The sequence below is a fragment of the Perca flavescens genome, chromosome 13, assembly GCF_004354835.1.
Source record: "Perca flavescens isolate YP-PL-M2 chromosome 13, PFLA_1.0, whole genome shotgun sequence".
NCBI classification, from domain to species: domain Eukaryota; kingdom Metazoa; phylum Chordata; class Actinopteri; order Perciformes; family Percidae; genus Perca; species Perca flavescens.
The window spans coordinates 32,527,837-32,545,336 of record NC_041343.1 but is presented as its reverse complement, the minus strand read 5'-3'; the positions used below and the strand labels follow the sequence as shown (position 1 = coordinate 32,545,336).

The following is a 17,500-nucleotide window of genomic DNA, read 5'->3' as shown; positions in this document are numbered from 1 at the left end:
CTAATCAGTTAATCTTTGCAGCTCTGAAACTTTGTGTAAGTTGTAAAGTATGTACGGGGGGGTAAGGACAGAGGAAAGGAAGGAAGTAGGGAGGAAAGAAGGATGAAAGGAAGGATGTTGACAAAGTTTCCTTTTGGGGACATCATTTAAAATAAAAAACACACAGAGGAACACACACACACACACACACACAGAGGAACACACACACACACACACACACAGAGGAACACACACACACACGCATATAGAGGAACACACACACACACACACACAGAGGAACACACACGCACACACACACACACACACACAGAGGAACACACACACACACACACACACACAGGAACACATACACACACAGAGAAACACACACACACACACAGAGGAACATGCACACACACACACACACAGAGGAACACAGAGACACACACACACAGACACAAAGACACACACACACACACACACACACACAGAGGAACATACACACACACAGACACACACACACACACACACACACACACAGAGGAACACAGAGACACACATACGCACACACACACAAACAGAGGAACACACGACACACACACACACACACACACACACACACAGAGGAACACACACATACACACACAGAGGAACACACACACAGAGGAACACAGAGACACACACACACACACAGAAACAATGACACACACACACACACACCTAAGTTCTTGGGCATCCACATCTCAGACTCCCTCTCATTGGTCCTTCCATATCAGCTGTGCCATTAAGAAGGCACATCAGAGGCTCTACTGTTTGTGTGTCTCTTAACATGCTACAGGTAACATTGTGATGTGGTTTGGCAGGGCTACTTCACATGACCTTAATCTACTGACATGTCCAGTCTGGTCTGGTGGAGTTGGTAGAGTTGGACATGTTCAGTCTGGTCTGGTGGAGTTGGTAGAGTTGGACATGTTCAGTCTGGTCTGGTGGAGTTGGTAGAGTCTGACATGTCCAGTCTGGTCTGGTGGAGTTGGTAGAGTCTGACATGTCCAGTCTGGTCTGGTGGAGTTGGTAGAGTCTGACATGTCCAGTCTGGTCTGGTGGAGTTGGTAGAGTCTGACATGTCCAGTCTGGTCTGGTGGACTTGGTAGAGTTGGACATGTCCAGTCTGGTCTGGTGGAGTTGGTAGAGTTGGACATGTCCAGTCTGGTCTGGTGGAGTTGATAGAGTTGGGTCTGGTGGAGTTGGTAGAGTTGGACATGTCCAATCTGGTCTGGTGGACTTGGTAGAGTTGGACATGTCCAGTCTGGTCTGGTGGAGTTGGTAGAGTTGGACATGTTCAGTCTGGTCTGGTGGAGTTGGTAGAGTCTGACATGTCCAGTCTGGTCTGGTGGAGTTGGTAGAGTTGGACATGTTCAGTCTGGTCTGGTGGAGTTGGTAGAGTCTGACATGTCCAGTCTGGTCTGGTGGAGTTGGTAGAGTCTGACATGTCCAGTCTGGTCTGGTGGAGTTGGTAGAGTCTGACATGTCCAATCTGGTCTGGTGGACTTGGTAGAGTTGGACATGTCCAGTCTGGTCTGGTGGAGTTGGTAGAGTTGGACATGTCCAGTCTGGTCTGGTGGAGTTGATAGAGTTGGGTCTGGTGGAGTTGGTAGAGTTGGACATGTCCAATCTGGTCTGGTGGACTTGGTAGAGTTGGACATGTCCAGTCTGGTCTGGTGGAGTTGATAGAGTTGGGTCTGGTGGAGTTGGTAGAGTTGGACATGTCCAATCTGGTCTGGTGGACTTGGTAGAGTTGGACATGTCCAGTCTGGTCTGGTGGAGTTGGTAGAGTTGGACATGTCCAGTCTGGTCTGGTGGAGTTGGTAGAGTCTGACATGTCCAGTCTGGTCTGGTGGAGTTGGTAGAGTCTGACATGTCCAGTCTGGTCTGGTGGAGTTGGTAGAGTCTGACATGTCCAATCTGGTCTGGTGGACTTGGTAGAGTTGGACATGTCCAGTCTGGTCTGGTGGAGTTGGTAGAGTTGGACATGTCCAGTCTGGTCTGGTGGAGTTGATAGAGTTGGGTCTGGTGGAGTTGGTAGAGTTGGACATGTCCAATCTGGTCTGGTGGACTTGGTAGAGTTGGACATGTCCAGTCTGGTCTGGTGGAGTTGGTAGAGTTGGACATGTTCAGTCTGGTCTGGTGGAGTTGGTAGAGTCTGACATGTCCAGTCTGGTCTGGTGGAGTTGGTAGAGTTGGACATGTTCAGTCTGGTCTGGTGGAGTTGGTAGAGTCTGACATGTCAAGTCTGGTCTGGTGGAGTTGGTAGAGTCTGACATGTCCAGTCTGGTCTGGTGGAGTTGGTAGAGTCTGACATGTCCAATCTGGTCTGGTGGACTTGGTAGAGTTGGACATGTCCAGTCTGGTCTGGTGGAGTTGGTAGAGTTGGACATGTCCAGTCTGGTCTGGTGGAGTTGATAGAGTTGGGTCTGGTGGAGTTGGTAGAGTTGGACATGTCCAATCTGGTCTGGTGGACTTGGTAGAGTTGGACATGTCCAGTCTGGTCTGGTGGAGTTGGTAGAGTTGGACATGTCCAGTCTGGTCTGGTGGAGTTGGTAGAGTTGGACATGTCCAGTCTGGTCTGGTGGAGTTGGTAGAGTCTGACATGTCCAGTCTGGTCTGGTGGAGTTGGTAGAGTTGGACATGTCCAGTCTGGTCTGGTGGAGTTGGTAGAGTTGGACATGTCCAGTCTGGTCTGGTGGAGTTGGAGAATGTCGGACCAATGTTGCCCATTTTCCCACAATTGAAAACATTCTAACTAAAATTGGTGGTTTTTCTGGCAATTAGTGGAGTAACCATAGTGAGTAATTCCTCAAAAGCTTGAGGAGCAAAACAGGGAAAATTCACAAAAGCTGGAGAATCTTCTGAGAGACGTTCTTGACACAAGTTAGGATAAACTCCCTGTTTTGCATGTCCCAATATCCGAGGTTTACACCACAGTCTCCTCCTGGCTCGTCTTGATTGCCGTCTCTCCTGTACACGGCTAGCAACTTTACCGGACTGGTAGACCAGAACTACTCTGGCCACATTCAACAAGATCTCCATTTCATCCATGTTATATTACACTAAAACTCTAATGAGAAAAGGTAGGACTATAGGTGACAAAAGTCAGTCTGGTCTGTTACTGTCTGGGCAGTGTGGACTGGCAGTTGGTTTTATGAACATTATAAAAACCAACTGCCAACAACTGCCAACAACTGCCAACAACTGCCAACAACTGCCAACTTTAGAATGTTGGAGTTAGTTTGTATTTGTTGGTGCAGTGTGCAAACTCCTTAAGAAGGCACAAGGCATTATGCAGGATTCTTGTCATCCTGCATACAATCTCTTCTCCCTCCTCCTATCAGAGCATCCCAATGCGCACAACACCTTTTAGGGATAGTTTTTACCCCCAGGTAATAAGGTTATTGAACGATAGCACAACAGGAAGGAGGGCTGTGGTCTGAACTTAGTCACTTATGTATATTGTGTTTGGATATTTTATAATGTTTTTAATGCTATTATGTTTTTAAAATTGTTATTATTGACTGGTGCTGAGAGAGTGCTAAGGCACATTGTATTTCATTGCTGTGGTACTTCGTACTAATACGCATATTACATTACATGTCATTTAGCTGACGCTTTTATCCAAAGCAACTTACATTTTGCTATATATGTCAGAGGTCGCACGCCTCTGGAGCAACTAGGGGTTAAGTGTCTTGCTCAGGGACACATTGGTTGATGTATCACAGTGGGAATCAAACCCAGGTCTCCCACACCAAAGGCATGTGTCATATCCACTGCGCTATCACCACCCATGACCCATGACAATAAACTTGAACTTGAACTTGAATTTGAACACACACACACACACACAGACATGACTGCAGAGGACAGCTCCGTTAATGATTCAGAGGCTAACTGAGCGAAACGTAGTCATCAGCAAAAACGCCACCGGCAGTACATTGTGAACAAACTAATGACCTGTGTGCAGGGGCAGAATACAAGTACATTTACTCAAGTACTGCACTCAGAGGGTAACTACTACAAGATGTGTTGTTGCCGCTGACATCCATCCATCCATCCATCCATCTTCGTCCGCTTATCCGGTATCGGGTTGCGGGGGGAGCAGCTCCAGCAGGGGACCCCAAACTTCCCTTTCCCGAGCAACATTAACCAGCTCCGACTGGGGGATCCCGAGGCGTTCCCAGGCCAGGTTGGAGACATAATCCCTCCACCTAGTCCTGGGTCTTCCCCGAGGCCTCTTCCCAGCTGGACCTCCCTCCACCTAGTCCTGGGTCTTCCCCGAGGCCTCCTCCCAGCTGGACGGGCCTGGAACACCTCCCTAGGGAGGCGCCCAGGGGCATCCTTACCAGATGCCCGAACCACCTCAACTGGCTCCTTTCGACGCCGAAGGAGCAGCGGCTCTCTCCGAGCTCCTCACGGATGACTGAGCTTCTCACCCTATCTCTAAGGGAGACGCCAGCCACCCTCCTGAGGAAACCCATTTCGCCGCTTGTACCCTGGATCTCGTTCTTTCGGTCATGACCCAGCCTTCATGACCATAGGTGAGGGTAGGAACGAAAACTGACCGGTAGATCGAGAGCTTTGCCTTCTGGCTCAGCTCTCTTTTCGTCACAACGGTGCGATAGATTGAATGTAATACCGCACCCGCTGCGCCCGATTCTCCGACCAATCTCCCGCTCCATTGTCCCCTCACTCATGAACAAAACCCCAAGGTACTTGAACTCCTTCACTTGGGGTAAGGACTCATTCCCTACCTGGAGAAGGCATTCCATCGGTTTCCAGCTGAGAACCATGGCCTCCGATTTAGAGGTGCTGATCCTCATCCCAACTGCTTCACTCTCGGCTGCGAACCAATCCAGTGAGTGCTGAAGGTCGCAGGCCGATGATGCCATCAGGACCACATCATCTGCAAAGAGCAGCGATGAGATCCCCAGCCCACCGAACTGCAACCCCTCCCCACCCCGACTACGCCTCGATATCCTGTCCATAAATGTTACAAACAGGATTGGTGACAAAGTGCAGCCCTGGCGGAGGCCAACCCTCACCTGAAAGGAGTCTGACTTACTACCGAGAACCCGGACACAGCTCTCACTTTGGTTGTACAGAGATTGGATGGCCCTGAGTAGAGACCCCCTCACCCCATACTCCCGCAGCACCTCCCACAGTATCTCCCGGGGGACCCAGTCATACGCCTTCTCCAAATCCACAAAACACATGTAGACCGGTTGGGCATACTCCCAGGCTCCCTCCAGGATCCTTGCGAGATTGAAGAGCTGGTCCGTTGTTCCACGAACAGGACGGAATCCGCATTGTTCCTCTTCGACCTCGACTATCGGCCAAACCCTCCTTTCCAGCACCTTGGAGTAGACTTTACTGGTGCCCCACCAGATCTAACTGGTAGTGCTCCACCTCCCGCACCAGTTCCGGCTCCTTCCCCCACAGAGAAGTGACGTTCCACGTCCCCAGAGCCAGCGTCTGCCGCCCGGGTCTGGTCCGTTGAGGCCCCTGACCTTCACTGCCACCCGTGTGGCAGCGCACCCGACCCCAGCGGTTCCTCCCACAGGTGGTGGGCCCATGGGCTGGAGACATGGGAGCCACGTAGCTTTTTCGGGCTGTGCCCGACCGGGCTCCGTGGCAAACCCGGCCACCAGGCGCTCGCTGACGAGCCCGCCGTCTGGGCCTGGCTCCAGACGGGGGCCCCGGGCTTCCTCCGGGCAGGGTAACTTCTCCTCTTCTGCGTTCTTCATCTACGCTGACAGACTCAGATTATTATTTTAAGTGTCTGACAACATTATGGGATGGATCCCTACAGAGATAGACCTTTTAGTTAAAGAGTAAGATCCTTTTAGTTTAACATGAAACAGCCCAGAAATCACCATCACCAAACTCCACCAGACTCCACATAAATAATCAGGACTTTTAGCGTGTATAGAGCCAGCATATCTCCACCAGACTCCATGTAAATAATCAGGAATTGTAGCGTGTATAGAGCCAGCATATCTCCATATGTAAATGGGTGAATTAAGGGTTTATTTCAACCAAACCAGAGTGGTGATTGTTGGAAACATTGGAAAGATGAACCAAGACGGCTTTTGATAGTTTTATTTAGTTTCTGTCTTTGAATGAAGTGTGTTTTACGATGATAAAATCACTGATTATTTACAGTGTAAATGTAAATAATCAGGACTTTTTGCGTGTATAGAGCCAGCATATCTCCACCAGACTCCACGTAAATAATCAAGACTTTTAGCATGTATAGTGCCAGCATATTTCCACCAGACTCCATGTAAATAATCAGGACTTTTAGCGTGTATAGAACCAGCATATCTCCACCAGACTCCATGTAAATAATAAAGACTTTTAGCGTGTATAGAGCCAGCATATCTCCACCAGACTCCATTTAAATAATCAGGACTTTTAGTGTGTATAGAGCCAGCATATTTCCACCAGACTCCATGTAAATAATCAGGACTTTTAGCGTGTATAGAGCCAGCATATCTCCACCAGACTCCATGTAAATAATCAGGACTTTTAGCGTGTATAGAGCCAGCATATTTCCACCAGACTCCATGTAAATAATCAGGACTTTTAGCGTGTATAGAGCCAGCATATCTCCACCAGACTCCATGTAAATAATCAGGACTTTTAGCGTGTATAGAGCCAGCATATCTCCACCAGACTCCATGTAAATAATCAGGACTTTTAGCGTGTATAGAGCCAGCATATCTCCACCAGACTCCATGTAAATAATCAGGACTTTTAGCGTGTATAGAGCCAGCATATCTCCACCAGACTCCATGTAAATAATCAGGACTTTTAGTGTGTATAGAGCCAGCATATCTCCACCAGACTCCACATAAATAATCAGGACTTTTAGCGTGTATAGAGCCAGCATATCTCCACCAGACTCCATGTAAATAATCAGGAATTGTAGCGTGTATAGAGCCAGCATATCTCCACCAGACTCCATGTAAATAATCAGGAATTTTAGCGTGTATAGAGCCAGCATATCTCCACCAGACTCCATGTAAATAATCAGGAATTGTAGCGTGTATAGAGCCAGCATATCTCCACCAGACTCCATGTAAATAATCAGGAATTTTAGCGTGTATAGAGCCAGCATATCTCCACCAGACTCCATGTAAATAATCAGGACTTTTAGCGTGTATAGAGCCAGCATATCTCCACCAGACTCCATGTAAATAATCAGGACTTTTAGCGTGTATAGAGCCAGCATATCTCCACCAGACTCCACATAAATAATCAGGACTTTTAGCGTGTATAGAGCCAGCATATCTCCACCAGACTCCATGTAAATAATCAGGACTTTTAGCGTGTATAGAGCCAGCATATCTCCACCAGACTCCATGTAAATAATCAGGACTTTTAGCGTGTATAGAGCCAACATATCTCCATATGTAAATGGGTGAATTAAGGGTTTATTTCAACCAAACCACAGTGGTGATTGTTGGAAACAGTGGAAAGATGAACCAAGACGGCTTTTGATAGTTTTATTTAGTTTCTGTCTTTGAATGAAGTGTGTTTTACAATGATTAAATCACTGATTATTTACAAGGCTGGAAAGAAAAAGGAAGGAAGGAAGAATGTAGGGGAGGAGGAAGGGAAGGAAAGAAATGGAAAGAAGGAAAGTAAGAAGGCAAGGATTGAAAGAAAAGGGAAGGAAGAATGGAAAGAAGGAAAGGATGAGAGTAAGAAGGCAAGGATTGAAAGAAAAGGAAAGGAAGGAAGAATGGAAAGAAGGAAAGGATGAAAGTAAGAAGGCAAGGATTGAACGAAAAGGGAAGGAATGAAGAATGGAAAGAAGGAAAGGAAGAAAGAAAAGGGAAGGAAGAATGTAGGGGAGGAGGAAGGGAAGGAAAGAAATTCAAAGAAGGAAATGATGAAAGTAAGGAGGCAAGAATGGAAAGAAAAGGGAAGGAAGGAAGAATGGAAAGAAAGAAAGGATGAAAGAAAAGGGAAGGAAGGAAGAATGGAAAGAAAGTAAAGGATGTGAAACACGGCTCACGTTTTATTTTCTGCTGTTTGTCACAGAAACTCAGAGTCCTTGGCGATTCCTTGGTGAGTCCTTGGCGAGTCCTTGGCGAGTCCTTGGTGAGTCTTTGGCGAGTCCTTGGCGAGTCTTTGGTGAGTCCTTGGCGAGTCCTTGGCGAGTCTTTGGCGAGTCTTTGGTGAGTCCTTGGCGAGTCTTTGGCGAGTCCTTGGTGAGTCCTTGGCGAGTCTTTGGCGAGTCCTTGGTGAGTCCTTGGCGAGTCCTCGGGGATTACAGACAGACGGACGGCGAGATGAAGGAATGCTCGGAAACTCGAGTCCGGCGAAGCAGCAGAGATGATTTCAGAGGAACCTGAACCCAACGACTTGGTTCCCTACGCAAGATTTCAGCGACTGTGGTCACTGTTTTCACATAATTTCTGTAGTTTTCTTTACTTTTTTCAACTTTTTGTACTTTTTAAACTTTTTGTAGTTTTACAATAATTTGAAGATGATTTTGTAGTTTTTTTTAAACTATACTTTCTTTAAACGTTTTTTTGGCACTTCTCTAACATTTCCTGCCCCCTTTTTTTGAATTTTTTTGGAATTTATTTCCTTATTATATTTAACTTTTCTTATCCTGTTCGGACCGCTGGCACCCCGCACATTTTTGGCGAACCAGGTCTTCCTGAAATAATCTTCAGAGGTTCATGATGGAATAATTTTGTAGTTTTACAATAATTTTGTAGTTTTTTTTTCACTTTACTTTCTTTTAACGTTTTTTAGCGCTTCTCTAACATTTCCTGTAAGCCTTTTTCCTTATTATCTTTAACTTTACTTTTTTCAACTTTTTGTAGTTTTACGACAATTTTGCTCACGATGGGACTTAGCCAAGTCTCCAATGTCACTCCAGACATTGCTTTGGCGGCAGCATCAGTGGTAGCGAGCATCCTTCCCAACGCCTCCAGCACGTTTCCCACATCGTCCCTCTCTCCACCATCCTGCAGCATCGACGAATCCTACAAGTACGTCTTCCTGCCCGTCTGCTACTCGCTGACTTTCGTCTTCAGCCTCACGCTTAACTCGGTGGTGCTGCTGCGCTCCTGCGCCGGCGGCGGAGGCGGAGGGAACGGTAGCGGCGCGCGACGCTGGAACACGTCGCTGATCTACATGGTGAACCTGGCCACCACCGACCTGATGTACGGCCTGTCGCTGCCCTTCCTAGTGGCCAGCTACGTGCTGCGGGACAGCTGGGTGTTCGGGGACTTCATGTGTCGACTCGTCCGCTTCCTCTTCTATTTCAACCTCTACTGCTCCATCTTCTTCCTCACCTGCATCTCCGTGCACAGGTAGGGATGGTTCCATACCGCGTTTACCTTCCCGCTGCCGATTCCTATTTTATTATGTTTTAACAGCTGTGGACTACTATCCCTGCATGGATGTGATATGATTGCTGTCATTAAATGAATGCCATGTAACTTTTTATTATCTAGTTTGACAGTCAGTCATAACGGAAAAAGTACATAAATTAACTACTTTAGCGAAGATATTCAAACAAGCCAACTTACCACAAGTAGGACGCCCTGAAAAATGCCAATTTACCACAGGTAGTACACCCCGAAACAAGCCAAGTTACCACAGGTAGGACGCCCCCAAACAAGCCAAGTTACCACAGGTAGGACGCCCCAAAACAAGCCAAGTTACCACAGTTAGGATGCCCCGAAACAAGCCCAGTTATCACAGGTATGACGCCCCGAAACAAGCAGGTAGGATGCCCCCAAAACAAACCAAGTTACCGCAGGTAGGATGCCCCCAAAACAAACCAAGTTACCACAGGTATGACGCCCCGACACAAGCAGGTAGGATGCCCCCAAAACAAGCCAAGTTACCACAGGTAGGATGCCCCCAAAACAAACCAAGTTACCACAGGTAGGACGCCCCGACACAAGCAGGTAAGATGCCCCCAAAACAAGCCAAGTTACCGCAGGTATGACGCCCCGAAACAAGCAGGTAGGATGCCCCCAAAACAAGCCAAGTTACCACAGGTAGGATGCCCCCAAAACAAACCAAGTTACCAAAGGTATGACGCCCCGACACAAGCAGGTAGGATGCCCCCAAAACAAGCCAAGTTACCACAGGTAGGATGCCCCCAAAACAAACCAAGTTACCAAAGGTATGACGCCCCGACACAAGCAGGTAGGATGCCCCCAAAACAAGCCAAGTTACCACAGGTATGACGCCCCGACACAAGCAGGTAGGATGCCCCCAAAACAAACCAAGTTACCACAGGTAGGACGCCCCGACACAAGCAGGTAGGATGCCCCCAAAACAAGCCAAGTTACCGCAGGTATGACGCCCCGACACAAGCAGGTAGGATGCCCCCAAAACAAGCCCAGTTACCGCAGGTATGACGCCCCGAAACAAGCAGGTAGGATGCCCCCAAAACAAACCAAGTTACCACAGGTAGGACGCCCCGAAACAAGCAGGTAGGATGCCCCCAAAACAAGCCAAGTTACCACAGGTAGGACGACCCGACACAAGCAGGTAGGATGCCCCCAAAACAAGCCAAGTTACCACAGGTAGGACGCCCCGAAACAAGCCAAGTTACCACAGTTAGGACAACCAGAAACAAGCCAAGTTACCACTGGTAGGACACCCCGAAACAAGCAGGTAGGACACCCTGAAACAAGCCAAGTTACCACATATCTTCATTTGAGTTTACTATAATAACCCTTGTTATTTTTACATCTCAAATATACATTTGAAATGAAAATATTCGTTGACAGCTCTTATTATGTTGTCCGCAGGTACCTGGGCATCTGCCACCCGATGAGGACGATCACTCTGGAGAGCAAGCGCGTGGTGAAGGGGACTTGTGCATTGGTGTGGATCATCGTCTTCATCCTCACCTGCCCCATCTTCAGGTTCGCCCAGACAGGATACGTCATGCGAGGCAGGGGTAGCGGCGCCGATGTTCCTGTGGTTCCTGGCGAGGAGAGGGAAGGCGGGAACAGCTCTGGATCTCAGACGGTTGACGAGACAGGGTACACGAACTGCTGGGACGACGCCATCGACAAGGAGTTTGCAGACTACGTACCGTACGGCATCGTCCTCCACGTGCTGGGCTTCTTTGTGCCATTCGTCATCATCGCCTGGTGCTACTCTCAGGTCGTCAGGACGATATTTCGGTCGCTGCGCTCACCGCCCAGCTCCCTCGAAGGCGGCGAAGGCGCCGAGGACGGCCCGGTGGGCGCTGACGGTATGACCGAAGGAGTCCGAGACCGTTCGAGAACATCGGTGTCCATTTCCGGATCGCAGTACTCGCACTACATCCGGCGACGACGGAAGTCCATAAAAACAATCGTGACGATCACGCTGCTGTTTGCGCTCTGCTTCCTGCCGTTCCACGTGACGCGTACGCTGTTCCTGTTGCTGCGGCGAGGCCGGCTCGGCAGCTGCGCCGTCATGAAGACGGTCTCCATCTGCTACAAAGTCACTCGGCCGCTGGCATCCTGCAACGCCTGGCTCAATGCCCTCCTGTACTTCCTGACGGGGGATAAGGGCGCCCCCTGGTGTGGGCCGGCAGAACGCAGCGTCCGCAGAGACCGCCGCAACGGCTCCCTCTGGTGGCCGCTGAAGATCCTGAAAAAAGAGGATGACCACGAAACGCCCGAGAAGATTGAAAGAGCGGTGCACACGGAGAACGAGTCCAAGTCTTCGAGGGTCATCTTCTAGAAGGTTTTTAGAGACGGTTTCTTTTTGAGAGACTTTAAACAAATCCAGCGACTGAAGTGGAGATTTCTGAGAACTAAAACCTTAAAAGGTCCCATGGCATGAAAATGTCACTTTATGAGGTTTTTTAACATTAATGTGAGTTCCCCCCCAAGCCTGTCTATGGTCCCCCCAGTGGCTAGAAATGGTGATAGGTGTAAACCGAGCCCTGGGTATCCTGCTCTGCCTTTGAGAAAATGAAAGCTCAGATGGACCAATCAGGAATCTTCTCCTTATGAGGTCATAAGGAGCAAGGTTACCTCCCCTTTCTCTGGTTTGCCCGCCCAAAGAATTTGGCCCACCCATGAGAGAGAGAGAGAGAGACATCATGGTTTTCAAATGAGCAAAGTGGCAGTTGGTCAAGACCACCCCCACCCTCCACCTTGCCCAGCCCCCCCCCCCCCCCCCCCCCTCCCCCCCCCCCCCTCCTCCTCAATAGGTACAGGCACAGAAATGGCACATCCTAAGGAAAGCTCATTGTGGGACTGGCTCTAGTGGCTGTAATTCTGCACCAAGGCTGAATTTCGGGAAAGAGACTTCAGATACAGTATTGGGGGACCACTAAGGCCTATATAAAAGAGACTTCAGATACAGTATTAGGGGACCACTAAGGTCTATATAAAAGAGACTTCAGATACAGTATTAGGGGACCACTAAGGTCTATATAAAAGAGACTTCAGATACAGTATTAGGGGACCACTAAGGTCTATATAAAAGAGACTTCAGATACAGTATTAGGGGACCACTAAGGTCTATATAAAAGAGACTTCAGATACAGTATTAGGGGACCACTAAGGTCTATATAAAAGAGACTTCAGATACAGTATTAGGGGACCACTAAGGTCTATATAAAAGCATCGAAACATCACCATGTCATGGGACCTTTATAGTTATGGATTGTAAGACTCAGACATTTTGAACACTACAGATGTACAGGTTCAACATTTAACCAACATATATACATTTCCCCAGTTGTTTGTATTACAAGTCTAAAATGTTCAGTGAAATATGCAAAGGATGCATTGTCTAATGCTAACTTTTGGTGAATTTTCTTTCCACTACTTTGATTAAAGATAAGAAAGATAAATAGCCTAAAATCTCAAACCATTGTTTTACCTAAAGTGTCTCAACTTAAACTAAAATCTGTTGATTTGAGATTCTATAATTAGTTGGTTTTTATTTGCATGTTTTTGTGTCTAAGTGACTGCTGGGAACAAAACCTTTAAAGTGCCCATATCATTTTAATTTTGTGTCTCTGGTGCTTCCACACACATACAGACTTAGAAAAAAATCTCCATGGTGTTGTGAGTGAGATACGGTTTCTGAATGTGTCCTGCCTTCAGTCTCCTGGTGAGCTGGTCGAAATCTGCACGGCTTTCTACGTCACTAGCCGAAACATTTGGTGTGTGCTAACCACTTTAGCTAATACCACATGAGCTAGCTGTTTCTCCAACTTCAGTCAGTACAAGGCAGGATTAGCCGGGAGACTTCTTCTGACCGAGGGCGCACTTCACACTTAGCGTGGAATACCTGCAGAACAGGGACATATATGTTGTTCTTTACAATTTATTATGTAGATTAGGGTGAACTCGTGTGTGTTGTAGCAGTGTTTTGCCATTGAGAACGAGGTGGCTAACCGCTAACAGTGCTAGCTTCTAGCTAGTAGTCCTTACCTAGCTACTGCCCATGTGTGACTCCCAACAAAGATGTTACAGAAGTTGAGATGTCTCACTCTGTAGTGTAGTGGAAGTTTCCTTTGTAGCAGGGGGAAGAGTTTTCAGAGTTTAGTAAATTGAAACAAATAAGACAGACTGAGACTAAAACCAAATTGGGTTTTTGTATTTTATTAAAAACATATATATTTGCAAATATGGAGCAACATGATTTCACAAAAGGCCTCGGCCCAGTGTGGAGTCAGTTTCTCCAATGAGTGAACAGAACCACTGGGCTTATATGCATCTTCAGAGTGACAACACACACGCACTTGGATTATTATGACGCTATAATTCTTACAGGCAATCTGATACACATGCAGACATCTTGGAGCCATCTCACCTCCTCCTCCCTGTACGACTTTCACCCCCCAGTTACATCTTAACTGGCATGGGACAACATGAGATAGTTTTAGGGTGACCTTGTAGCCCCTATCTGTTCAAACAAACAGCTCACATAATGTTCCAGACTGGACACCTCAGCAGTTTAAGCAGAAACTGAGATAAACTGTCTTTCAATAATGTGAGAGAATTAAAGTAGAAATAAAAACAATTAAATATAAGGCATTATGCTTAAATGTAATTTTTCCCATTACAGTAGCTAAAACAAAGAGCTCAACACACAGTGTGATAAGAGGAGCCGCAGCAATGTGCAGTACAAAAATATATGGTGTTTTTGAAAATTAAACCACATAACAATGTGGTGGTGATGGCGCAGTGGATATGACACGTGCCTTTGGTGTGGGAGATCCTGGTTCGATTCCCACTGCGATACATCAACCAATGTGTCCCTGAGCAAGGCACTTAACCCGTAGTTGCTGCAGAGGCGTGCGACCTCTGACATATAGAGCAATTGCAAGTCACTTTGGATAAAAGTGTCAGCTAAATGACAAGTAATAATACACCTATTCTGGTACAACCTTAAAATACAATGATGTACCTGTAAATGAGCATAAAATGGGAGCTTTAAAGAAATGGATTGGAACATTCAGACATTCCTTTCCTGTAATTTCCTCTTTTCCACGCTGTTTTGTTTCAACCTGGACCCTATTTGAACCATTAACCAGCTAACGGCCATAAAACTCCTTTTTATGGAAAGTTTGCTGATGGCGGCCGGCCGTAAACGCTGAAGCCTCTTTTATGGCTGTTGCTGATCACGTCTGACACACGTCTGCATGCGAGAAAAACTCAACAGAAACGTAAACGGACACTGAGTTTGAACTCCGAAATATTTTTTTCCATGTTTTTGTGTCTAAGTGACCGATGGGAACAACAGTCTTTGAAATTAGTCCAGGATTAATAATCAAAACAAGCCGCGATGTCACATTAACGGGCAACTACCGTCAGTCAGAGTCCACTAAAAGTTGTGTTGTTGCCGCTGACAGACTCAGATTATTATTTTAAGTGTCTGAAGACATTATGGGATGGATCCCTACAGAGATAGACCTTTTAGTTTAAGAGTAAGATCCTTTTAGTTTAACATGAAGCAGCCCCGAAATCACCATCACCAAACTCCACCAGACTCCATGTAAATAATCAGGACTTTTAGCGTATATAGAGCCAGCATATCTCCACCAGACTCCATGAAAATAATCAGGACTTTTAGCGTGTATAGAGCCAGCATATCTCCACCAGACTCCATGTAAATAATCAGGACTTTTAGCGTGTATAGAGCCAGCATATCTCCACCAGACTCCATGTAAATAATCAGGACTTTTAGTGTGTATAGAGCCAACATATCTCCACCAGACTCCATGTAAATAATCAGGACTTTTAGCGTGTATAGAGCCAGCATATCTCCACCAGACTCCATGTAAATAATCAGGACTTTTAGTGTGTATAGAGCCAGCATATCTCCACCAGACTCCATGTAAATAATCAGGACTTTTAGCGTGTATAGAGCCAGCATATCTCCACCAGACTCCATGTAAATAATCAGGACTTTTAGCGTGTATAGAGCCAGCATATCTCCACCAGACTCCATGTAAATAATCAGGACTTTTAGCGTGTATAGAGCCAGCATATCTCCACCAGACTCCATGTAAATAATCAGGACTTTTAGTGTGTATAGAGCCAGCATATCTCCACCAGACTCCATGTAAATAATCAGGACTTTTATCATCGTAAAACACTTCATTCAATGTGGACAGAAACAATTTAAGCCGCTAGCTCGGACGCAGCGACTGTAAAACGGCCTTTAGAGTCAGTGGCGGATTGAGGTTAATCCTAACAGAAGCCATGTTCACCGTCATAGTTAAGTGTTAGTTAAGTGTATTACATGCTAACGTTTCGCCAATTTGCACACGTAAAAAAACATTTAAATGATCTGATGGCGCCAGACGAAGAAGTTAAAGCATCACCAAGTCCAAGATCAAGTTATTACAATCCTGACGGGAGCGTGAATGTCCAAACTAGGGTTGGGTACCGAAACTCGGTGCCAATAGGGAACCGGTGCCGACGTAAACGGTAGTAACGAGACCGAATAAGAACGAAAGTTTCGGTGCCTCATTTCGGTGCTCGACTTTACACTACACCTGACAGCATGTAACGTTAGCCTACCTTTAGCTAGCAGCTGGATTAATCACGGTTAAAATGCTGACAGCTAACGTTAAACAGTGTAAAGTGTGACTGTATTTCACTGTGGAGGACTTCTACAATTCATAGATATACAGGATGTTTATATGGTCGGAATTAAACAACACAGACGGTGCGTTCACTTGCAGCTGCCGTTGTCGGAATTAAACAACACAGATTCACTTAAAACAGGTAGCCTCGTGGTGCATTCACAGTAATTGTAAAATACCCTTTTCCCATCTGGGGTTCAACAGCAATTTACTGGTGAAATAAGTTATTGTTATAGTTATTACGTTATTATTAAATCTTTAATTTTGACCATGGCCTTAGCAATAAACAAGTCACTGACTGTTCTTTACTACCCTTATTTTTTTATTTATTTATTTTTTTTTTTACTTTATTGAAAAGTACCGGTTCAGGCACCGTTTAGGCACCGGCACCGTTTTAAAAGTATCGATTTAGCACTGGAATCAAAAAAAAAAAAAAAAAAAAAAAAAAACGATACCCAACCCTAGTCCAAACCGAGCAGCACTTTGTTCAGCCTAGCTTGGTTTTAAACGGGCTCTATAAATACACTGGGTTGGCTTGACCCCGTCTCCGGTCGAGCGTTACCGGGCTGCTGACTTTGCTGCATTTAGTCAGTAAAGACCAACACGTGCTTAATAAGTCAGTCACGTACTGTTCTCTCTCTCTCTCTCTCTCTCTCTGCTCGGCCTCATGCTGCTGCTGCTGCGGTTGTCTTCGGAGCTTCGGGTCAGTTTCTTTGTGTGTATTTGGATTTGTTTTGGTGGCGAAATAAATGTGTGGATTAAAGTATGTTGTTGACGTCAGCTGTCTGTGTCCGTATGCAGTATATACCCACTAAGAAAGCTCCAGGATTTCCATATACCCTCTTAAAAATACCCAATGACACGTAACAACATGCTTTCCATTATAATTTAGATATATTTTGAGAAGTGTGTGTGTATACAGTATACATATATATGTGTATATACAGTATATGTACATATATATACATACACATATTAGTATATATATATATATATATATACACACATACATGTGTATATACAGTATATGTACATATATACACATACACATACATTAGTATATATATAAACACATATATGTGTATATACAGTATATGTACATATACATACACATATATATATATATATATGTGTATATACAGTATATGTACATATATATACATACACATATATATATGTGTATATACAGTATATGTACATATATATACATACACATATATATGTGTATATACAGTATATGTATATATATATATGTACATATACTTTATATACACATATATGTGTGTATATATATATACAAATATATGTGTGTATATATATATATACACACATATGTGTATGTATGTATATATATATACATACACATATGTGTGTGTA

At 45.7% G+C, this 17,500-nt stretch overlaps 1 protein-coding gene across 1 annotated transcript in view; it reads left to right on the top strand.

Annotated features, from left to right (window-relative positions):
* The window catches only part of LOC114566866 (P2Y purinoceptor 3), a 14,689-nt gene extending 2,882 nt beyond the window's left edge, over positions 1-11,807 (top strand). Inside the window, exons 2-3 of the mRNA XM_028595687.1 lie at positions 8,874-9,365; positions 10,824-11,807. Coding sequence (XP_028451488.1) covers positions 8,896-9,365; positions 10,824-11,751 — 1,398 coding nt within the window. The 5' untranslated portion in view covers positions 8,874-8,895 and the 3' untranslated portion in view covers positions 11,752-11,807. The remainder of the gene's footprint in view (positions 1-8,873; positions 9,366-10,823) is intronic.
* Positions 11,808-17,500: the final 5,693 nt, after the last annotated feature.